General features: G+C 36.0%; 3 protein-coding genes and 1 pseudogene across 5 annotated transcripts; 2 read left to right on the forward strand and 2 right to left on the reverse strand.

Moving 5' to 3' along the window:
- Positions 1–4,096: 4,096 nt before the first annotated feature.
- LOC149733390 (transforming protein RhoA) lies at positions 4,097–7,544 on the reverse strand. The gene is made up of 4 exons (XM_089880953.1): positions 7,304–7,544; positions 6,376–6,525; positions 5,220–5,377; positions 4,097–4,883 (listed from the first exon to the last, which is right to left on the reverse strand). The coding sequence occupies exons 1-4, from the start codon at positions 7,457–7,459 to the stop codon at positions 4,766–4,768; spliced, it is 582 nt and encodes a 193-aa protein (XP_089737079.1). The 5' UTR covers positions 7,460–7,544; the 3' UTR covers positions 4,097–4,765.
- A 411-nt stretch (positions 7,545–7,955) lies between these two features.
- LOC149733391 (uncharacterized) lies at positions 7,956–11,811 on the forward strand (annotated as a pseudogene).
- Positions 11,812–11,950: 139 nt separating this feature from the next.
- On the reverse strand, positions 11,951–13,916 carry LOC149733392 (large ribosomal subunit protein uL4m-like). Of its 3 annotated transcripts, none has more exons than XM_089880947.1 (3): positions 13,760–13,916; positions 13,330–13,410; positions 11,951–12,998 (listed from the first exon to the last, which is right to left on the reverse strand). In XM_089880947.1, the coding sequence occupies exon 3, from the start codon at positions 12,989–12,991 to the stop codon at positions 11,999–12,001; it is 993 nt and encodes a 330-aa protein (XP_089737073.1). In that variant the 5' UTR covers positions 12,992–12,998; positions 13,330–13,410; positions 13,760–13,916; the 3' UTR covers positions 11,951–11,998. The 3 variants fall into 3 exon arrangements, with proteins under 3 accessions (XP_089737073.1, XP_089737074.1, XP_089737072.1); XM_089880948.1 differs by having other exon boundaries at positions 13,740–13,764; XM_089880946.1 differs by lacking the exon at positions 13,330–13,410 and having other exon boundaries at positions 13,760–13,914.
- Positions 13,917–16,643: 2,727 nt separating this feature from the next.
- On the forward strand, positions 16,644–21,568 carry LOC149733393 (uncharacterized). Its single transcript, XM_089880927.1, has 4 exons — positions 16,644–17,258; positions 18,957–19,249; positions 19,323–20,050; positions 20,160–21,568. Exons 1-4 carry the CDS (start codon positions 17,213–17,215, stop codon positions 20,806–20,808), a joined length of 1,716 nt encoding a protein of 571 aa, XP_089737053.1. The 5' UTR covers positions 16,644–17,212; the 3' UTR covers positions 20,809–21,568.
- The last annotated feature ends 2,755 nt before the right edge of the window (positions 21,569–24,323 follow it).

Raw genomic sequence — 24,323 nt, forward strand, 5'->3', positions numbered from 1 at the left:
AGCTCGAAAAACTATATGAAAAACGTACACATGCGGCGGCAATCCGGAGTCGTGCAAAATGGGTAGAAGAGGGTGAGAAGTGCACGCGCTTCTTCCTAAATCTGGAAAAAAGAAAAGAGGAGAAACGAGCTATAAACAAACTTCAATCGGGAAACCAAATAATATATGAACAAAATGCCATATTGACTGACCCCAAAACGTTTTACGAGCGCCTTAACCGGGAAGATGCTATTGTGGATACCGACCTAGACCAAAGTTAGTATAGACCAAGCTAGGAAACGGCGCTCGTGTCCGCCATTACGGAGCCCACAGAGCGTGAATCGCCTATACAAATGCATGGTCGGCATGTGTTCATTTAGTTTTTGTAAGCGATACAAAGCTAGAAAACACGTATAGCGGTTGTTTTAACATTTAAAATATAATTTCTAATATAAATCTTGTTATATAATATTAAATCTAGGAATTAATGTGAAGTAAATTAATATTTTTGACTGGTTTTCGGCGTACAGTGTGGTTTAACAGGGTACTTTACGTTGGCGATTAAGACTAGCAGCAATTAGCTTAGTTTACATAATAGTATATGATCATACCTACGAATCTACAGATCCATTCTTTACTACATTTATAATCCAACATGAGTGGACATGCAGCTCCAAACTGCTTAAGTACTACCAGATAAGGTGTTCGCGTTTTCCGATTTCATAAAAACCCGTAACGCAGAAAAGGTAGCTTACTAATTCAAGCGGAGGACCAAAAATAGTAACTCAGTATTGTTTTCCTCAATGTCACTTCGATATGAGGCAAATTTTACAAAGATACCCTAAGTTTCGTTGCCGGGTATACGTGTTAAGTTTGTGAGCCAAAAAGTAAAATCACGGCAATTTAAATGCAAAACCGCAGCTAGAGACACCAGTTTATGGTAATGTTATGCATTTTTGTTTGTATTTTTATATTTTGAACGTGTTCTTTTATGTTTTTGGTTAGTAAACTTGATATTTTCTGTTTTTTTACTCTTTAATCGATTGAGTGTTCAATAAAAGTTGATTATTTTTGTGAGGTTTATTATTGTGATAAGATATAACATTAGTAGAAAGCCATTTTTATGCGCAAAAGTGCTTGGTTTTTAAAAAATCGCAATATTTAAACGAAAAACAGCACCCAGCAGTGATAAAATGCTATGCCGTGCTGGGCTCCGTAATGGTGGCGTCTATGACGTCATAGACGCGCGACAATGGATAACAAGACTCGTTGTTTTACAATCCGTTTCCTAACTTGGTCTATACTAACTTTGACCTAGACCACTATGTTATTAACACAAATGTCCCTAAATTGACCACGGACGAATCTTACAGTACTGAAACCGAACTCTCAGAGAACGAGCTGTTCAGAGCTCTGTGCCAAATAAAAAATAATAAAGCGCCGGGCTTAGATGGTCTGCCGAGCGATTTCTATAAAACTATTTTGGTCAGATATAAGCAACACGTTTGCGAACAACGTAAAATACGCAATGGTGAAAGGAACCCTGAGTGATACACAACGGAAAGGAGTGATAACACTGATCCCCAAATCAACGGAAGAACCAATTTACCCAAATAATCTACGCCCGATCACCGCTGCTTAATGTTGATTATAAAATAATCTCGAAAGCCATTAACGAGAAAAAGTCCAGACCAGAGTGCCTTCATCAAGGGTCGGTATATTGGAGACAATATAAGACTACTTGTTGACATAATGGATCACGCACGAACTCGGCAAAAAAAGGAGCTCTGGTTGCTGTCGATATTTATAAAGCATTTGACACGCTTTCATGAAAATTTATAATGCGGGCCCTAAAACATTATGAATTTGGGAAATCGTTAATTAAATGGGTGGAAATAATGTACTCGGAGCCACAGGGGATTATTACCAACAATAATTTTTTATCGCGGCCGTTTAACATAAAACGAGGAGTAAGACAGGGCGACCCTTTATCTCCGACCCTCTTTGTTCTTTGCATTGAACTTCTGGCTACAGCAATTAGACAAAATACTGAAATCGGCGGCTACGAAGTTGAGAACAAAATATATAAAGTCTCGCTACTCGCAGATGATACAATGTGTTTTATAGACGATACACATTCAAGCATATCAGCGTTGTTAGCCGAACTGGAGAGATTCGGTAAGGCTTCCGGCTGCATGATAAACAAATCGAAGACGATCGCGTGCCGCTTAGAACCACAAACCGATAATGATACAAACGCATTAGGGTTGAATTGGACGCAAACAAGTTTCAAATATCTCGGAATAAATATACCAATAGACCTAAATGAACCACGCATGCTAGAAATGAACTTCCAACCACTGACCGCAAAAATAACAAGCACTTTAAATCTTTGGTCGTCTAGGTCCCTGACCATGTTGGGAAAAGTAACAGTGATTAAATCTCTAGTTATCCCGTTACTGTTTTACAAACTTTCCGTCATTCCGATAGAGTTACCAAACAAACTGATAAAAGAAATAACCAGGAAATGTTTCGTCTTTCTTTGGGGTCCGCGATGGGAGCGGGTGACCAGGACGCAAATGTATCAGTCCATAAAAAAAGGCGGCATTGATATGATTGATATCAATATTATGCAGTAGCGCTACGCGTGCGGTGGCTGCACAAAATAGTCAACAAAAACTATACAGCACCGTGGAAACTACTCGAGCAAAGTATATTCCCCAAGTCGCACTTATATATGGCCGTGCGATCGGAATTACCGACAAATAACGCAATGATAAAAAACTTGGTACCTTTGGCTATTAGAAACTCCCTACCTGACTTTCGTTAGTATCTAATTCCAATTCTGAAACCAGGATCAAATCTTGACGAACCGCTATGATGGTTAAACAAAAAGATTTAAACGCAAAGCCTTTTTCATAAACAATTGGATAAAAGCCGGAATAACGGAATATCGGCACATTCTGAACGAAAACGGAGAATACCAGTCGTACAACGCCCTCTGCCGAAAATATAACCTGCGCTCAAATTCTAAAGACTTTCTAATTTTTAACTCCTTGATATTTGCAATTCCAAAATCTCTCGAAACGAAAGAACACTAAGAGTCACTCGAACAACAAAGTACCTTTACCGAAACAGTAGAAACCTTTATACTAAAATACACCGAAACTAATAAAATATTATACAGCGAGCTCAAAAACCGCATCGTCGTACAAAATAAAAATAAACCCCGTTGGAACCAGGAGTTAGGATAACTTCTACTGAAAGATGATTGTTGGGAGAACGTATACATAAATGCGTATAAAGCAACTATTGAACCGAAACTAAGATCATTCCAAATAAAACTAAACCTCAGAGCCTGCGTAACAAATAACATCTTGAACAAATTCGAAATAGTTCAATCTGATCGGTGTAACTTTTGTAACGATGCAAAAGAAACGCTGGTGCACTTGTTTTGTGACTGTTTAGCTACAGTTGATTTCTGGGAGGAATGTACAAGTTGGATATGCGCAAAAATGCGAATAAACCTTGAATTAAACAAACAAGTCAAATTATTTGGTATTCCGGATGCGCCACCCCTCTTAAACTGCATATTATTTTGTATTCGTTTCATATTGTACCCGCTGGGGTCTAGTTAGTATAGTGTGCACATTTTAGGTTGGTGGCACCAGTAGAAGGTATCGAAAATGGCCGCTATAATATCTGTATTCTAGGATCACCTTGGTGTCGCGAAGATACAGTTATTACCTATTTCTGTAAATTTACTTTGTTTACCAAAGTGATTTGTATAACCTACCTGTAAAGTAGTGTACATATCCACCCCCATAAAATATCTTAGTAAGCTTGGTTGTATTCTTGATAAACGAAACATCCATTTTATCAGTAATTAATTTTTTCCAATCTGTGTTGCGTTCAAACTTTGATACGTGTAAAGAAAGCGCAACTTTTGTAAATTCCGGGGCAAAGTTTCAGTTCTACTTCTGAGTTAATCAATAAATTAAAGCAAAGCTACTGCTGGTTGAGAAAGCTGGTAGTACACCAGAACTAGGTAAAATAGTTAGAAAGTAATATTGATTAAGTATTCTTCACAGCTTTAAAATTGATTAAGGACTCAAAATCATATGGTATCATTTATTTAGAATCATCTAAGATTAAGCGGGACATGCGAATAAAACAAACGTCATTCATAACACAGGTCCAGGCTACCAGCAGTATGCCGTCAGGTGTATTGAATATCAAACACACTGCTGCTGAATATACCTTCTACTAAGTCTACAAGCATCAGGTGAGCGCAAAATTATCCATTTTAAAAATGCACATAAAATGGTTTAGTTTGTGCATTGAAAAAAAGCTTGACATTGAAACAGATGCACATTACTTTCATAGGAGAATTGGAAATTACTGGAATGTGGTTTCTTTGGATTTTATAACATGCACTTTCACAAAATACAATGACAACAAATATATCCGTTACACAAGGGGTGGGGAAACGTTTAGTGACTTTTTGTGCTGTTAGTGCTTAACATTATTAAGGCAAATACACAATATCTTTATTAATTAAAGGTTACATCAGACCACACAAGAATTATCCATGTCGGAAAATAAGGTTACAATGTTGTCGGTTGTTCCGTAGTAACCACATGTGTAGAAATCCTGCCATCTATTTGAGTAATTGAGTTCAAGTCATGCAGAATACGTTTCCAACATTGTAAATATTAATTTGTTGGGGAGTATGAAAGCATGCGTCCAATGTTAAGTCAATTGCTAGACTCCAGTTAAAATTTCTTTACAAGACTTCACATCCACTCTTTTTCTTTCTTTTCTTGGTTTGTAAAGCTGCTTTAGTTGCAAGCTCAAACACTTCCCGAACACCTTCTTTGGTGCGCGCTGAACATTCCATATATCTATAATTTCAGTGAAAAACATTTTATATTATTATTACAGGTTGACAAATAAACTAAAAACTTGAAGCAACTGTGGGGAGAGCCAATAGATATCGGTGTCACCTGATATCAAATTACTTCAGTGATTCAATGAGCCATTGATAAACTTGTGTAGTTTGATGCAACAGTTAATAGTATGAGGTTTCACAATGGTGGGAAAAACAGGAATGTAATTCATTACATAATGTAAAGATTGTTTTAGTTACAGTAACTGACTATTGTGACTAACAATGCGACGCACAAAGCAAAGTGTTATAAATATGCTATTCAAAACATAAATCAACAAATATAAATTACCCGTAAGCGCCAATCTTCTCTGCCATCGCCATTCCATCTTCGTTACTAACGGCAGATTGTTTCATTTTAGCAAGTTCTTTTATTGTTGAACTGTCGTTACGAAGATCTTTTTTGTTTCCAACCAAAATGATTGGAACACTTGGGCAAAAATGCCTTACCTAGTAACACAAATAAACAAAAACCATATTAGACTACACAGCACAATGTTACATAACCTTATTATATCTCTGTTGCACTAACTAGTAGGATGTAACATCACTAACATGTAATGTTTTTGTGGTATGTGTTAGACTACTATAACAAGTTTTAACAAATAGTTAAATATAGATTTCAGTTTAATCTAAACTATATCTGATTAGTGATTATCTATGGACCATGTATTGATTGATTAAATTTTTACATCTTTTCTGTTACTAACATGATTCTGATTCTCCCTTTCAAGGACCAATAAATTATAACATAAATCTAACTTATGCAACATCTACTACTAGACAAACAGAGTAGGATTGATAATATTTAGTAAAATGGAGAAAATTTAGAATTGGTTTACAGATAATATTTAGCAGAACGGCAGAACCTATTTTTTTTAAAACGGTTTAATTTTCATGTTATCATTTATATTTACACCAATAAACATCCCAGGTGCTTCTCCCTTAAACGCCTGAATTCTTCTACAAACCGATAAACCAACCTATCCCCGCCATCCGTGGTTAGGGCATCTCTACTAAGCTATAATGTAGCGCTTATCTAGTTTAAAATTAACATCTTTCTGTATCCTAAAATTATGTTTTGTTACATTCTGATAAGTAACGTTAAAAATGCCTCCTGTAAAATGAACAATGAGCTTTTACTACAAAAGAATATCAACTAGCACATCCGTTAAACAAATTTAATTAAAAAATCTCTAGCCATTTTTGAGATTCAGCTCACTGGTGCAAATGCAAGTGCAATAACTTAGAAACGGTAGCATATTGAACATAACATTCGGGATTGTCCAGTTTTAGTTCAGTAAAGACTATCCGAACTCCTGACCTTTCTTTAAGGATGAAGTTAACTCCTGTAATTAGTTTAAATGTCGCTCGTTCCAAGATACAGAACATATTTGAGTGTTTAGAATGTGTAAATTGTTGATTGATATTGTTGATGTACAACTTACCTCAGGGGTCCATTTTTCGGGAATGTTCTCAAGTGAATCTGGACTGTCGATTGAGAAACACATAAGAATAACATCAGTATCGGGGTAGGAAAGTGGACGAAGCCTGTCGTAATCTTCTTGACCAGCTGTATCCCACAAAGCAAGCTCAACCTGTTGAAACAATTGAACATTAAAACAGAACACTGCAATATTCTATATATACATTCTGTTAAGTCAGGAAATTTTTACAAAGCTTTTTCACTAGCAAGCATTAGATTTAAAACTTAACTACCCAAGTTAAATGTTAAGCAACCGAACCAATTGTACTCATCTAGACAATGTTAATGCAAATAGTAAATTCCAATAAGTTGCGCAACAGTGTAAAGTGTAAATAAAATAAATAAACCAAAAAAGCAGTTACATTTCATATTTAATATATAAATACATACAATTAAAAAACATTTCTTACATAAAAATTGCAACAGAGTCAGTTCTTAAGTGCTTGCTGCTTTTAAAATAAAAGACATTAAATGGAATATTCAGCTTCAATAGGTTTAATTGTTCTAGCTACTTCATAGCCAACATACCAGGTTAAAAAGTTAAATATTTGTGCACAGATCCCTTTAAAATTAGTATTTAACATCGATTTATAATTCATGGATTATTATAATTATGCAGTAAAAAAACATAATTTTGTCTCTGATTGCATCATCCGGTTATACAGATGTCTGCAGATGTTCTTAATTCCTACTGCTTATAATCTTTATTACATTGCATGACCATTTTCCCATTAACAGCTCTTATTGGTTTAATTGGTTACTACTGGTTTTTATTGGCCTGTAGATCGATTTTTATCACAAGTTTTCAAAATTAAATGATGCTGGTGAAAACCCTAAAAGCAATAACAGGTAGTACAAAGCAGTTTGCTTATTATTCATGAAAACTTTACCTGTTTAGAGTCTACTTCAATATCAGCCACATAGTTTTCAAAAACAGTTGGGACGTAAACTTCTGGGAATTGATCTTTGCTAAACACGATGAGTAAGCAAGTTTTACCACAAGCACCATCACCAACTATTACCAGCTTCTTACGAATTGAAGCCATCTTCGTGTTTCAATAAATTTTATAATGTAATTTGACCGTTTTAACAAAAAACAACCATTAAATCTTTAAAAGCAAGAAATGTTAAACATTGATTTCGTCAAATTAACTTTATATATTGTTTTTTCATAAATATTAAATGATGACTTGAAACAATTATACAGTTAATCTGAATTTACGGGATACATGGGAGCTTTACAACATAATATAACTTTGCTGGTATTTAAATATTTTTTATAACGATAAAAACATACAAAATAGCAAATGTTAAAATGTATGACGTACAATCGCTTTAAATTAACTCAAACATTTGAAAAATTCAAGCTGAGTTGCAAAGTTAGACGATAATAGGTAGCCTGAGCAAAACAGCCGCTTGTTCAATAACTTCGCCATTTTTCTCGATTTAAGCACTCAATACCACTAAAACAATGTTGTACTGAATAAAATTGCCTAAAAACTTCATGCGAAAGTCTAAATTTAAAGGAAAAATCGCCAAACAATGACAGGCTGGCAACAAGACCACACCTTGTTGCACAGCACTGGAGAGAACGGAAGTAACGACACAAATAAAAAGGATATGACGTTGGTCACGCTTCGTTACGTTTATGAGAATTTTAAGTTAAAAATAGATTTGTACAAAGACAGTTTTGTTTTGAACCCTTAAATTTATTAAAAAAATTATTTGTGATGTTTTATTTAAATTAAACTCTTCTAAAATTGAAAAAAAAAAAAATTTAAAGATTTTAAAAATCTCGTGACAAAGACTACTTTCAACCGCAGAGTTTGTTAATAGAAATCTTATACCAAATACTAAAATATGGAATTTAACAAAATCTTTTTAAAAAACAAATGCAAATCGATCTTGTCAATCATAAACTTTGCCTTGTTTATTTCTCAAGTTGTTTTAAATGTTGATAAACAATACTTGACCACCCTATCCTGGCATTTCATCAAACTAATTTCACTTATAACTTCTCGGGTTTATATACACGCCGCATTGGTGGCGTCACAGAAGGATAAAAATAGCACCATTATCTCACTAGAACGGCGTGACGCAAGTCGTTAACTTACTGATCAATGTAATTCGTTCGAATGAACTAGCCTACGAACAAGCAATGTGTTTTAGTCCACCGCGAACTAGTTCGATGAACTTGTATTAGGGTGTATATTTTCCCTAATGTTTTTGCACACTTCAGCTCCCAACAGCTTGATGTCCAGACTTGGAGCCTGGAGGATTCATAGCGTTTTACCTGAGTTCAACATTAAAAAAACAAAACAACTGGTAAATATAAACTGCACAGCATAGGCATATGGTGGAACGTGATGTCTTCTTTTTTGTTCGTCCCCTTTGGTAGTAAACAAAACATATTTCTCTCACAAAGTTCGTTAATTGACCAAAACACGATTAGGAAACGTGAGATTTAGGTGTTAAAGGTATCCCCTCTTACCACACCTTATATGCAAAAACCGTTATTTCGTATTTTATAGGTATAACGTTATTGTGTAGGCTATGTGAATTCAAATCATTTTTTCAGATAATGTGAACAATAATTTTGCTGCATATAAGTAAGTGCTTACTGCTTGCTGGCTTTTGGTTCCACAGCCATTTGCGACGACGACCGGTGTAGTAATATATTTGTACCAGGCGCTAATGCGCATGCGCAATAGGTCGGAGAAAATGCAATACGAGCTCTAATACATAGAGCTCTAATACATACATTTTTATAAACGGAATCGTGTAAATGATCTTCTGCTGTTGCTGCCTAAATTCCTCGAGGTAGTATTAGATTTATGAAAATATTGTTTTTCGATGCGAAGTCAAGACATTGATGGTACAATTCAGAGAAAAATTGCCGTGAATTTTCGTTTACACTTTTTATTTTTTGAAGCGTCATGGAGAGCATGTTGTAGCACGAGATTAAGTCAACACTTTTACCTTGCTATGCGATGGACAGTCGGTGAGAGTACGACCAAACACTGGCCAAAATTCTTGAACGGCAGATGAGACCAAAAATTAGTGTCCGAGATTTCTTCCGTTCAGAATAAAGAAAGAGGGGGGTTGCGCTCTGCGGGCGCGATTGAACCTCCCCACCCCCTTATTTTTTCTGGCTGCGCCATTGTGTACAGCTAGGAAACCTACACACACTGATCGTTATCTCTCTTTTCGGTCAGCTTATCCGATCGAACATAAAAGAGCGGCAAGGAGGTCCCTAAAACACAGAGCAGAGGCTTTGATATCCGATCCACTACGTTTATAGGATGAAATAATTTTTTATTAAAAACCTGCTTCTGGACAACTGTTACCCGCCGTGGATGGTAAAGTGGAAGCCTACACAGAAACCAAAAGAAATAACACCAACTATTGGAACTGTGTGGTCTATCCCAAAGTTAGTATAGACCAAGTTAGGAAACGGCGCTTGTGTCCGCCATTACGGAGCCCACAGAGCGTGAATCGCCTATACAAATGCATGGTCGGCATGTGTTCATGTAGTTCTTGTAAGCGATACAAAGCTAGAAAACACGTATAGCGGTTGTTTTAACATTTAATATATAATTTCTAATATAAATCTTGTTGTATAATATTAAATCTAAGAATTAATGTGAAGTAAATTAATATTTTGACTGGTTTTCAGCGTACAGTGTGGTTTAAAAGGATACTTAACGTTGGCGATTAATACTAGCAGCAATCAGCTTAGTTTACATAATAGTATATGGTCATACCTATGAATCTGCAGACCAGCAGTATATACTACATTTATTATTCAACATGAGTGGCCATGCAGCTTCAAACTGCTTAAGTACTAGCAGATAAGGTGTTCGCCTATTCCGATTTCATAAAGATCAAGAACGCAGAAAAGGTAGCTTATTAATTCAAGCAGATGATCAAAAATAGTAACTCAGTATTGTTTACCACAATGTCACTTCGATATTAGGCAAATTTTACAAAGATACCTTAAGTTTCGTTGCCGGGTATACGTGTTAAGTTTGTAAGCCAAAAAGTAAAATCACGGCAATTTACATGTAAAACTGCAGCTAGATACACTAGTATATGTTAATGTTATGCGTTTTTGTTTGTATTTTTATATTTTAAACATGTTCTTTTATATTTCTGGTTGGTATACTTGATATTTTCTGTTTTTTACTCTTTAATCGATCGAGTGTTCAATAAAATTTGATTCTTTATGTGAGGTTTATTATTGTGATAAGATATAACATTAGTAGAAAGCCATTTTTACGCGCAGAAGTGCTTGGTTCTTAAAAAATCGCATTATTTAGGCGAAAAACAGCACCCAGCAATGATAAAATGCTATGCTGTGGGCTCCGTGATGGTGGCGTCTATGACGTCATAGACGCGCAACAATGGATAACAAGACTCGTTGTTTTACAATCCGTTTCCTAACTTGGTCTATACTAACTTTGGTCTATCCGTATGTCCCAACACTCTAAAAAGAATGCTTTCCAATCACGGTATCAAGGTTTATCCCAAGCCACAAACAACGCCTCGCAGACTGTTGTCTCACCTCTTAAGATTCAGAAAACTGAACACAAAGGGACTGTGTATCTCATTCCCTGCGGTGACTGTGAGGGTGTTTAAGTCAGAGAAACGGGCAGAGCTCGCAACGCGACTCAAAGAACATCGCCGAGATGTCGCAGCAAAGGACGCGAGCAAGACGGGGCTCTGTCCAGGCACTTGGCCCTATGTGTAGCGCTTGAGAACGTTCGAATTCTCGAACGGACCAAAGACCAAACCTATTTCTCTTCAGTTTACAATAACCTGATTTAATTCATTCTGTTTCCGATTTTTTACGTGACCGCCGCGTGCGTTTTTGCCCTTCCACTATCTCCTCTTTACAGTGAGTGCCCTTATCACGTTAGTATCGGCTTTTTCCCACCCTTTTCTGCTTTTCGCTTACTTGACTGTTGCGTTTCATTCCCTGATGAAGTCTCGCCGTATGGCAGACGAAACGTTGGAAATACATTACGTCTTACTCTTATTTATACCAGATGAACCACTAATATAATATTACCAAAAACTAAAGTTTGAACGTGTAAACGTCGTGCCTGGAACGTTTTCAACGAAGGGTCGTAATAAATTTGGACCGGGTGGTCGTTGTATTTGTTCCGACCCAGAAAACCCTGCAGCCATTTTCATTTTATTTTTATAGCGTAAGTATTATTTCGTGGTATTTAGGCGTTTTAATGATAAATTTAAGGTTAATCAAAACAAATATGGATTTTGAACTGTCCCATCATACCCCACCACCTGATTATGAATTTCAAAAATGCGGAGAAAATGTTGAATTATATTTTTTCTTTAAAGTGTTGTCAATTAATAAGGGTATAATTCAGTATGTTGGTCAGCTTTGTCAGAAAAGATATTAATAAGTTAAACACAGGGTGAGCTTCAACTTTGAGTCTTATAGCTCACTTTGGTGTCGGTTACAATACAATTACAGTAACTTGACCCTATGGATGCATAAATATAACTCATACTTAAGCGGCATGAACTTGTATTTTTCGCTTTAAATCAAATTATGGCAATCACATATGACCCGTCTCGCCTATAGGCTCTGAAGTATTAGTATCCACACTTTGTTTATTATCTTGTCCAGGCATGTCAATATAAAAGTTATGTGGAGACCCAAGCCAAGGATAACGTGTTTTATGCCACAGTACCTTGTGCTCAAGTTCATCTAGTATGCATCTGGATAGGACAAGTTTGTCATGTTTTAAAATACTGCAAACATTTAAACCATACAAAGGCATTATATTTAAAAGTTTAGAATCTTCAGCTAAGTGTTCAAGATAAGAAATATTTTCATTCTCAGCATGGACGAGCAACATTGAAGCCTCAGATAAATTTCGATTTTCTAAATATTCATCAAAGTCGGGCATATCCTGTGAAATTTGAGCTGATTCAATGATGATCAAATCATTTTGAATGTGTTTGATTGATAAAGCAATTAATAAGCCATCTAGTAACGTATTTGAATTTAGTTCATAAAATGAAGCCCTTGGTCCTCTAGGTCCTTGACTAATACCACCTTTTACCCAAAGTGGTGAATTGCTACTTCCATGTCTTGCCCTTCCAGTTCCTTTTTGTGGCCATGGCTTCTTTTTACCTCGTCCAATTTCTGCTCTTGTACGAGACCATGAATAGTCAACCTCTCTGTATTCCTGCTGCCATCGAACCACTGAATGCAAGATATCCATTCGAGGATGTGTATCAAATAGAACTGGATGTAGTTGAACAACAGAATTATATTGTGGTCTGGCGTGAAGCAGGTTGTCCAGCCACACAGAAATAGCATTTTTATTCTTTGGCAATTTCTCAACACAGTGACGAAAAACAGGAATTTTATCTGATATCTTCGGAACTTCTTGAATGGTTACGTTGTGTAGAAGTGGATTAACTTTAGCCATCACCAAATTTGGTGGGATGAAATCTTCTCTATTAACATGAGAATTTCGACTTTGAATACTTTGTAAAATAAATCTTGCAGGAGAAATGAGTTTCCTACAACAAAGCTTCATTTTGAATCTGAAATAAATGTAGTTCTTATGAGAAGTTATCGACTATTTCCCAAGTTGTTGTTGTATGAAACAGAAAATAATATGGACTGCACAATATCATACTTTTTTATCTTCTGTTAGTATTTTTAGGCATTTCTATTTCAACAGAGAAACTGGGGCGTCGATTTAACATTAAAGGTTTATTTACATTGTACAACAACACACATATCATGCATTTCCCAGATTATTGACAAACAAACTGACAAAGAACTAGGACAAACCAGTCTTTTATGAGCAAATTTTCACGATAAAATTTGGTAAAAACTAAACGTCTTAAGTTAAGGGACTGTCTGCCTTACTTAGGTTTCCTTGGCAGGGATTATGACGTACTTCTTTGTGTGTTTATGATGCCACCGGTCGAGGTGTATTGTGTATATATACTGCGGGAGGATGGGAGAAGTAATTTTATATTCTTTTATTATTACAAGTCGTTTTTTTAATATTATTTTTAAATTTGTCACTAGTGAAGAATCCTCCGGTACATAGCCGAATAGGCTGGTGGAAAGTGTTAGAGATTGGTTGAAGTGTTAGAGGTTATAGAGGTTGATGGTTAGGGGGTTAGTAGTCAAAGGGGTTTACGTTAGTAGTTAGTGGGCTTACTGATCAAGTGGTTTGCAAATAAAGTGGAGGGAAGATTCTTCACTAGCACCTTAAATTTAACCCGTCATTATTTTATTGGGTTAAAACTTGATTTAGAAGGTTCAGTTACTTCATACTATATTAAGGTACCTTATTCCAGCTTCCTTACTAAACCATGCCTCAACTTTAGACATTTGAGTTTCTAGTGCTATCGGAAGATTCACATGCATCTATGGAAAACATAAATATAACTTCCGCTAGTTGGCGATGACAAATGTATTTTTCTATTCTGTGGGACCTATTTGTTTTATGTTTAAACTGTTTTATTCACGGGATTTATACACTAAAATTTATCTTTTGCTACTCACTACTTGGTATACTTCTCTGTATTTATATGGCTCTCTTCCGCCCATATCGCCAAGGGTACCGAGGTGTTTTAACGCGCCAGGAATTTACTACCATTTTTGAGCACGTTAGTGGTCATATAGATCCTTTTTCGTCGAACAGTTGTTGTTGTTGTTGTTTTTTGGACGACTTTTTTTCGCATTTACCTCAACTTTCAATTCTAGCATTTATTCTTTATTCTCTTGATTGAAATCAAATCATAATATATATTTATAATTTTTAGACTGAATTTTCAGATTTAAAACCGCACGATGAGCGATTAATTAACGATTATTTTCCTCATGCACTTTACATAGCGGAAACACTGTCTTGCAGGTTGGCGGGAAACGACGGCACGTGTAGTATCCACATAAAGATTCACGACTGAATCAAACTATTAGCATTGAAGTGGGGGCGCATTAAATGCACTACTCTTATACCGTATTATCATTAATCGTAATTGAAACATTATTTTTAATTCAACATCATATGATTAATATTAACTTCTAACATTACCTAATTACTGCGTGATTACGGTTTGTCAAAATTCATGAAAACAAACGTTTTTAAGCGACGACAACGTTAACTAGTGTAAGTTTACAATAAACACATGGTACAGGAGTTGTACAAAGCGTATTTACACATATTCTTCACCAATCACTCAATCCTCATACGTCATAAGTTCCATTAGTTATAATACATGTATAAATGTATTCTGCCTACTGCTCCACAGTCACCAATGGCGACTAGAACCCGTTTTGTTGGTTACCTCTGATTTGTTTTTGATCGAGCGTAGTCGACCGTTGTAGTAAAAGGATTAATCGATAAGCAGGGTGGGGGTAGATGGGACACCTTTTTATTTTGTTTCCTTTTTTCATTTGGTAGTAAACAAAGAACATTTATTGAATTATAAAACCGTATCCTCACGACTTCTTTAGTTTTCTATTTGAATAAGAGACTGACGATGCCCTTTAGGCAAAATATATTTCTGTATTACTACTAGTGGTTGGACTTGATTTTTGTTGGTTACGTTTTCGTAGCACCAGATCATTAAAACTAGTTTTATGAGACAAAATCAAACTGTACGAAATATTCAAGGTTGTTTTATGAAGCTATGAAACTAGTTTAATCGTTCGCACACGCAAACTAAAAAAAATCATTGGCTTTACTATGATTTAGTGAGCATTAAAAAATAGCACCTTACTATTTTGCATTTTTTTACCTGTTCAAAGTATACTGTTTCTATTTTACATATTTTTTTAATATTTAAAAACAGTAATCAGCTTTGACGAGCGTTTTATAAAGTCGTGATAATACTGTCGAATAATTCTGTAACCTTATTTTCCTGATTATCATTAAATGGGGCTCCGTAAAAAGAAAAGTAAAAAAAGTCTCGTCTGACAAAGTGTCCCATCTCGTCTGACAAAGTGTCTGACAAAGTGTCCCCCCCCTACTATATGATGGGGAAGACGAGACTTTTGTTAAAAATATTTCTTTGCGAGTACTTTATAATAGACAAAAACAAATGTTAAAGTATAATTGGACAATATTCTCACGGTCCAGCGAAGTGCGCGGGAAAAGTTGTCCCGTTTTACCCCATCTCGTATAGTTTTGTATAGGTGAATGTCAAACCTTAAAAAGTTTAATTTTAATTCAATAATTTATACTTCGGAAGTCATTCAAATATAATATACTAATACAAAACAAGATTAATGTATGAAAATACGTTCCAAATTTAGTTACAAACACTTAGAGAATTTATAAGAAGCGGTTTGTGCGAAATATATAATAGTCGTACCCAATTTGTGGCGTAAAGTACAAAATTTATTTAAAGTTATTATCACATTTCTGTTATTCCAAGTTTACATGTATTTTAATATGCAATATTTATTAATTGAAGTTCTAACAAATCACATTATTGTTCGAACAATACCAATTCTTAATACAATAACATACTGTACTACAGCATTGGTGCAAGAAACAAATGTTTAAACTGATTTTCAAACCATACAATTTTATTTCGTGTTATTTACGTTTGTTTTAATAATAAATTTATCTGGATATTAAAACTAACAATGATTTTAAACTGACCCATCTTATTCTGTGTATTTTCGAATTTGGTAAATAACAACTGAACAACTGCTCTTTAATATATTTCTTTGAAGTGCTGTCAATTAATAAACGTATGACAGTACTAATTTGTGGTATGAACCCAAAACCGCCATGTATTTGAGTTTAAAAATGTTGGACTATATTCGCTTAAGAGTCCCATCTTACCCCACTCTACTATTCTTTATGTTTCGGGAATTAACTTAAAACATGTATATATTATAAACTATAGTCTTGTTTGTACACCACGTGCATATAGGCTCCGCGAGATCAACATACAATATTATGTAAAAGAGGTTAAAACAAGACCTAAGAGTAAAAAAGCCTTTTTTTGTTCCAGGCTGCTTAAGCATACTTCACAGGATAAACCAATATTTTATTGTGTTATCACAATAAAGGTATTTTCGACGTTACCGTCACGTTTTATCAACTTTGTCTATACGTGAACATACATCCAGTTCACGTCTGTGACGTTGCGCTGACAGTGGGCCGCGTGTCTCGCTCAAAGCAGGTTTTGTTAATTAGTTTGAAGGCAAACCTATCGACATTCTTTGTAGCGCGGTACCTATTGTAACTGATTGTTAGTTCTCAAAGGACTTTTAGAAGCCCACACCCCTCTGGCAGGGGAACGAATTCATATGAACACAGTAGCGAAAATTAATAAAATAATACATCCCAAATAGTGAGTGATTGTAGTGTTTATTTTGTGCCGCTGTAGACTTTCCACAGTAGGTCAAGGATTTCCACTTTAGTCAAAAAACGACAGAGAAAGGTAGGCGTGTGTGTGCGCGTGTGAGGGGTGCGTGTGTACGTTGTATTTTTAGTTTCTGTTGTTTCGGTTCGCATTGATCTCGTTGTGTGCTTAAGAGTTGTTGTACCTGTCCATTGGAAGTTGCAAAAGAGAGTTTTGCGTGATTGATTATCATTAAGTTTCGTACAGGTGAACTGTGTTAAGGAGCTTTATCGATATTTTTTCTCAGTTTCTTCTGGTAAATACTCTATGAAACTTATTAGAATGTTAGTTAAAAAATGGTGATTGTTAACAAGAATAATTAAAGGACACCTTGACTTTGACGGAAGATATGCGAACGGTTAAGCAAGTGTACGATTATGAAAGCTATTCATGCACCAAGTTCACGCCGTACAATTGAAACAGGTTTGTTTACGTGTCTTCTGCAGGTTTAACCACCAAACAAACAGAAGCACTTCACATTTTCTTTGTTAACGTAAAAAACAATAAATATATCAGAACGTTTAGTGTCAAACCACTCGTTGCTTCAAGTAGCCAAACGTGACTTTCCGTGGAGCGGGAGAGCTCTCAGCCGCTACTGTCTGCCAGCGAAAGTGCACTTCAGCATCTAACTTTAAGTGAATTCTGAGATTATTTTAGGTATCAATCCATGGTAACCGTGCAGTGTGGCTAATGAGCCAGCAAACTTGATCATTCTTAATCTTCTAATATGTGCGCGAATTATGTAATTCAAAAAGTTAAAAATGGATTTTCAACTTAAATCTAATTCAAGGGAATCGTGATAAGTGAGCTTATGTAAATATTATGATTCTATAATCGCCGAACAATGACAATGCGGACGGGTCCGCGTTTTAAAGTTTTTACTCCGGATCTTGTATTCATAAGACACCAATTCATTGCCAATGTGACTTTGGCGCCCGACCGCTATGTCTAATAAAACTGAAATTATTTTGCAATCTTTAATTGCTGCGTAAATCTACGGCGTTTAAGAACTGAGTATTATTACGTAATATACGCTGTACATATACGCGGTTCACGCGCGTGCGTATTTTGTTTAAATAGAAACGTAATATGATTCGTCACTCTCCTTATGCCCGATTCCGTGCGCAAAGCTTTTGTTTTCTCTCGGTTGGCAACAAAGAATGCAGATACAAAGGTCTTCCACAGACCTGAAATGAACACCTATAGTGGGAACAATATATATATCTGTGCGCTGCAACTTTGTTCTGAAACTTATGCTATAATACGAAAGTTCAAACGCTTTGATCCCTTTCAAATCTATACCGCGTCTGTTGTCAGTGCTGGGGCATTCCTGTTGGTTTATTATTTATAAGAATATCAACACTCGGTTTTGTCTAAATTTGTTAAATTGATTAAAACCTGAACGACATTTTCTTTTCGGGTATTATCTAATTTATTGCTAATCATAACTTCATTTTTGTTCGTTAGCACTAAACTATTATATAGTACTTTCAGGTAAGGTGGGACAGCTTTAGCAGATAATATTTAAATATCCTGATCGTATTTTAAACCAGCGCTCTTCAACCGGTGTTCACGGTGCACTCTAGGGTGCACCAAAATATGCCTGGGGTGCACCAGTGCAAAAGGGTATACAAGAGTGCATCACAAACTTTAAAAATTTTCAGCAATAATATTCAGTTTTGAACATTTTTAACAAATTTAGCCATTTTCCTACAGTTTTTTTTAATGAATTCTATATCTTGCATCACTGGAAATTGCGAAACGAGTCTTCTCTTTAACCGCAAACCATCTGTTCCTAATGATTTTGATTGGCGGTGCTTTTCGACTAAACAGGAACTTATTCTCGTACGCATTTCTCCATAATGACGTCATTAGTTCTACTTTTTAGCAATCAGGGGTGCATGAGTTCGTCGCAACAATTTAGGGGTTCATCAACCCAAAAAAGGTTGAAGAGCACTGTTTTAAACAACCAACCACAGTCTATTCATGAGGATATGATTTTATAATATTTTGAATGATCTTTTTTACTATCAAATGTGACGAGAAAATCGAATGAAAAGGTGTTCCATCTTCTCCTACCCTCCTATAGCTAACGAAAACTAATATTTGATTTTATTTCAGTATGTCGAATCCATGATCTACAACGGCCAGCTTCAAAGCGACAAGTCATGAACAAAATTACGCATGAATTTGAGTGTACTGAAGGTTCATTTGTGAAGTCCAAACCTGGAAGCGAGAAACAAACTTCAAGATCAGATATGAATGGGTTTACGAGAGTTAAAGCAAGTCAATCACCACATAAACACCAAGGAGTTAAAGGAACGTATTTGATAAAACCTCAACCCTCCAAGTGGGGACCGGGAAAAACTTCTTCTCAACCACATCGTAGAAAATCAATAGACTGCACATACCAGGTATATATATCTTTAGCACTGCATCGCAAGCATTTTAGGTACCGTATATAAACAAATAGCTTTAATATTCCAGATATTACAATTGACCGGTAACTCAACGACGAGAACGACCTTTGAAAGTTCTGTGCGCCCTCCAGATGCGGGAGATGGTTTGTTTCCTCCCCTGACAAACAATAAAAATCTTCCCGAAGTTCGACCCCCTTTAAACAACAATCGATTGAGTGTTAATGTCCGAGAAAGAAGACTAAGCGATGGTAATACATCGTCTGTATGCTGGACACGCCATGAGAGACAACAATCTCCTCTATATCGGAACCGTCAAACTACTTCGAGGAATCGACGTGATAGGTCTGCTAGTATTGACTGTGGTTATTTTGAATCTAGCCTCCTTTTAAATGGTGCTTCCAATACTGGACGGAAATCTCCGGTCCAACCGACACGTCACAAATACGTCATGGAATCATCGATAAAAAAAGCTGGACAAAATGTTGAACAAAACCATGCTGTCACTAATAATGCTGAAAATAGACAAAATGTTTCTTCTTCCCGCGATTTGGTGCAGCCGAGATTGACAGAAGCGAGATTCGCGTCATCGAAGCTTCGAGCGGCAAGTGTTTGTTCGCCCACCAGCGCCGAAAGTGGTGACAAGGTTTCCGAGCGTTTAAAATTTGTGGCAAAACGACGTCGCTCTGTGCCCATTATCCAAGAGATCGCCCACGCGAGCGAAGTGAATCAAAGCCCGGAATTTTATCAAGCTTACCGAGAAATGAAGGCAAAATTTACAAACAAAAACAGCTTAAGGTAAATATGATATACGTGTTTTAATATAATTGATTTATTTAAATTGAAAATTTCAAAATAATTACAAAGGTACAAAATAGCGTTTAAAAATTAACATAACTGATTTCAGAAATTTACCCGTTTCCAAAACACCATCTCTTCGTTCTACGTCATCAATCAGTTCGGTAAAAGACGTGACGTCAGTGAGGTTGGGTCGAATCGAGGAAATTCCTCCAGAAGTTCAAGAGGATGATGTTCGTCTCCGTGAAAATGCAGACGAGGTAGAGAAAGACCAACAAACGCTTCGAAATGCTAGTTGCCAATCGACGAACACGTCGAATATTGCTTATGTTGAGGTAACAAGCGAGAAGAAGGTTTCGGACACGGCACGTCGAAAGACGTTTGAGATTCCGGAACTCAAATACGAGAACGCCGATTCAAGATCTCGAAGCAGCGAAGACGATGTACCGAATAATGAGGATTGTGTACAACGCGCTGCAAGTACCGTGACTGGACAACCGAATACTGATCCGAACAACTACTTTGAGTTGTTTGACGACGATGATGACGTCATCGAGGTAGAACTTTTAGACATCCCCGATGACAATCTGTCAGATGAAGATTTGTTACGTAAGAGAATTATTATCTGGTTACGTGACGCACAGACTGGTAACACAGCGGAACAGAGGGTTCGTGACGTAACACCGCCACCTTCTCCAGATCCGAACCGACAGACAGCAATTGTTGTCGTTTATGGGGAAAACAGCGGGGATAAATAAATGTTACACATATTCGTGTTTACATTCGTAAATAGTGAGTGTTAAAAAAAAAAATTTTTTTCTAATATCATTAATGTGCAAATACCCGGTTCCCCACTAAAGAAAGATATATATAGTAATGTAGGGTAAGATGGGACACCTTTAGCACATAATATCCAAATATCCTGATCCTGGTTTAAACAGTTAACAACAGCCTGTAGGGGTCGTGAGGATGCGGTTTTACAAGTATTCGAGTGTTCTTTGTTTACTACCAGATGGGACGAGAAAATGGAATGAAAAGGTGTCTTATCTTCCCTCACCCTACTATATTTTATAAAATATACCAAGTTCCATTTACGTAAACTAGCCAATGTTTCCCACAAGTTCCTTTAAATTTCTTAATAATATATTTTTTAGTAGACTTATACTAAATTAATGTATTTTAAAATGTTTATGTTTTTTATGTAGTCAGTGTTTAAGGGTATGTTGCTGGTGTGACGTCATCAGAAGTTCCATGTTTTTGTTTTTTTTACAGTCACTCCACTGACTCTAAATACGTATTTCTATTTATTCCTTGACTACAACCGAAAGAGAGAAAGTCTCTTTTTATTTCACTTCATGCTGTGAGTGAACACACCGATAATTGGTATACTAACTGGGATTGTTCTGTAGCCCTGATCGTTTACCCATGTAGTTGGACGTTTCTCTTTACGTGATAGCGATGGCAATTGATGGACTTTAAATAGGGTATTTGGTGTAATAATAAAACTGAACCCACCTACCATTCCTATTTTATTAGATAAATTTAATTGTACAAGATGCTTTTTGTATATAGTAAAGGCCAGAGTGTTTATTTACAGACTTTGGTAATGAGTCAAGATGATTCACTGGAAAACAGTACAAATATCTCCAATTTAAAACGTTTTAAAAACGTTTTTTTGGGGCAAATACTTATCATATTGCATTGGGGAGGTCTTTTCGTGTTGTCTGATAGCTCGAGTTCGTGAGCATATAGCTATAGGCTATGCGGGTGTCTCTAAAATACACGCGAACAGCGCGAAAAGCTCGAACAGTGTCTTTAAAATACGCGCGAACAGCGCGAACAGCGCGAACAACCACACGTGAACATACAGGTGTTACTAAACATGAGAATTGTTCTGTACTAATGAAGCCCCATAGCCCCTTTATTTAGCCCCGAAGCCCCGTTTGCGCGTATTTGAAACCTGCAATATTGCGACATGCTGGCGAAACGGTGGGCGCCGGTTGCTGCTTCTCGATTGTCAATCTCCACAGTATCCACTGTTTTCGCACGATCATCGATTTCGGACCGAACTTTTGCCGTCTAAATCAAATAAGCTCATGTTCTATTTTTTCCCGAATTCGCGCGTGTCGCTAAGTGAAACATAGGTTCTGCCAATCAAGCGAACAAAATACATAAAGTATACAAAGTATTTTTCACCAGAAAATGTCTATATTTGGTGTAATATATATAAATGTGTTTTGCATCAGCATCACTATTTCGCACAATGTTTCACAACCGAATCCCCACACCGGATACTGTGTACATCAAACAGAAAAAAATACAACAAAAAAGTCGCATCTGTGGCTTTTAAACTCGCGAACTGATACAAGCAAACAGTGTTTTCGAGTAATACGCTATTAAGTAGACTTTGAGAATTATTTTTGTTAAACGAGCGATTGTAAATAATAAATATTACTATTAAACTATAAGTATTAATGCATCTGTGAAAATAAATCTTGTCCGTTTCCGAGATAGTGCTAAATAAATCGTTAGCACGCCATTTTACATTGTAAGAGATAGGCCCATAGATATCATATTATATATATGATATCTATGGATAGGCCGCGCACAATCAAGAAGCACTTGTAACATGACGTGTCACCAGTAAAAATGTAACAGACGATAACTCGAAATCGGTACTGTCTTGAACGGAAAAATGGAATGGTAGATTCAACTCAGTAAGAAATATCCGCACACCAATTATAAAACTTGACTACATTTACAATTGGTGAAATTTCTTTTCGAAGGTTTTGTTTTTCCATCACGCTCCAATCTTTGGATCAATCTTCTTTAAGGCCGACTCCCCCCATTGTACGGGTTGTGTCCTTATCGCACACTTTTCTTTACAAAAAATTGCATTGTATCATCTGTAGGGTGTAACGGTCACGCATTTTATTTAAAACATTACTTCTTTCTTTTTTTATCAATAAGCGTGTTTTAACAACTGTTGTTTTACCGTTACTACCCGTCTTTTCGCTTTTGTCAACTCTCTTGTTCTTCGTTATCGTGACCGAAGAGACGAAATAAATTTAATTTATTCATTCAACGCTGCCTAATGCGAAAATTCATCTAATAACTCATAAAAACTGTCTATAATTCGTATAAAGCTGCAAAATCATCCGCCGCCAGTTTTAAGACAAACGACGACGATGTCCCAGCCTCTTATAGAGGGCAGAGCCATAGAAATACCGAGTAGTCCAACCCATTGTTACGTAAAAGACAAATTGAACGGCAATTTGGGTCCAAAATAACACAGTAGGTATAGGGAAAATCCATGTTTTTCGGTAAATTACAGAAAATCTTGGGCCTAAAAACAAATTTAAAGGTTGAAAAATGTAAAAAACATGTGTTATTTGTTTTCTGTGTCAAAAAAAGTCAAAAAATGGAATTAGAAGCGGTTGATTTGTGACATTTTAGTCATTTAATGGGGGTAAATTTATATATTTTTTCAAAACAATGTTTGGTAAGGTAAATAGAAGCTGTTTTACGCCTTCTCACAAAAGGAAATCGCAAATAGAACTCAACAAGTTCGTTTAAACTCATTGCGAAAGTCACCGCTTTTGCTCTATTTTGAACACACAAAGACGGCAGTTGGACTACTCGGTGTTTATACGACTCTGATAGAGGGTGCCATGGTTTAAAAGTTAAACTTTTAAAAATAAAAAATTAAATGTATTTAAACTACTATAAATACGTCCGTTTCATGCAATCTTGTGACGTAATTACTGACAACACATTGCCACATACGTTAGCTGAACTCGAGAGATCTTTATGTTTTAGTCAAACTAAAACATATCATTTAGCCAGTTTCAATCTAAAATTTTTGTAAAGCGACCTTCTGTATAAGATGTTAAAGTCTAATAAATTTTGCCAACGTTTAGAAGTTCAGATGCTAGTTACGGTACCTTTGTCATATGATATAAACGTCATTCGAAAGAAACGGAAAACGGTGAAATAAACATATTGTTAAAGTTAAGTGCTACACGATGATGATTCAGTGTTCAGAGAAAATCTAATTGAATCTGTGTCATAGTTTATTACACTAAATAATTTCGAGGTATAAATCCAATATCGTGTGATATTTATAATAGACAGTCTTCGTATTTTGGGTACAATTGCTGTACATATTGTTTTAATAACTTGTATTGTAAATTTTAGCGCCAACATATTCAAGGGTTTTTCTATTTACCTGCCTATACAGTACATAATAAATGGAAGATTGAAGATTTCAACA

This window comes from Ciona robusta, chromosome 7 (assembly GCF_009617815.1).
Source record: "Ciona robusta chromosome 7, ASM961781v2".
NCBI classification, from domain to species: Eukaryota; Metazoa; Chordata; class Ascidiacea; order Phlebobranchia; family Cionidae; genus Ciona; species Ciona robusta.

Bases quoted from the DNA above. Each gene is read 5' to 3' on its own strand.
- LOC149733390 (XM_089880953.1), bottom strand. From the start codon at position 7,459: ATGGCTTCAATTCGTAAGAAGCTGGTAATAGTTGGTGATGGTGCTTGT. The intron at 5,378-6,375 runs GTAAGTTGTACA...TTGTGTTACTAG, and splicing joins CCGAAAAATGGACCCCTGAG to GTAAGGCATTTTTGCCCAAG. The intron at 4,884-5,219 runs GTAATTTATATT...CTGAAATTATAG, and splicing joins GAGAAGATTGGCGCTTACGG to ATATATGGAATGTTCAGCGC.
- LOC149733392 (XM_089880946.1), bottom strand. From the start codon at position 13,839: ATGCATGTGAATCTTCCGATAGCACTAGAAACTCAAATGTCTAAAGTT. The intron at 12,999-13,759 runs GTACCTTAATAT...CATTTATTTCAG, and splicing joins AGTAAGGAAGCTGGAATAAG to ATTCAAAATGAAGCTTTGTT.
- LOC149733393 (XM_089880927.1), top strand. From the start codon at position 17,213: ATGAAAGCTATTCATGCACCAAGTTCACGCCGTACAATTGAAACAG. The intron at 19,250-19,322 runs GTATATATATCT...TTAATATTCCAG, and splicing joins CAATAGACTGCACATACCAG to ATATTACAATTGACCGGTAA. The intron at 20,051-20,159 runs GTAAATATGATA...AACTGATTTCAG, and splicing joins ACAAACAAAAACAGCTTAAG to AAATTTACCCGTTTCCAAAA.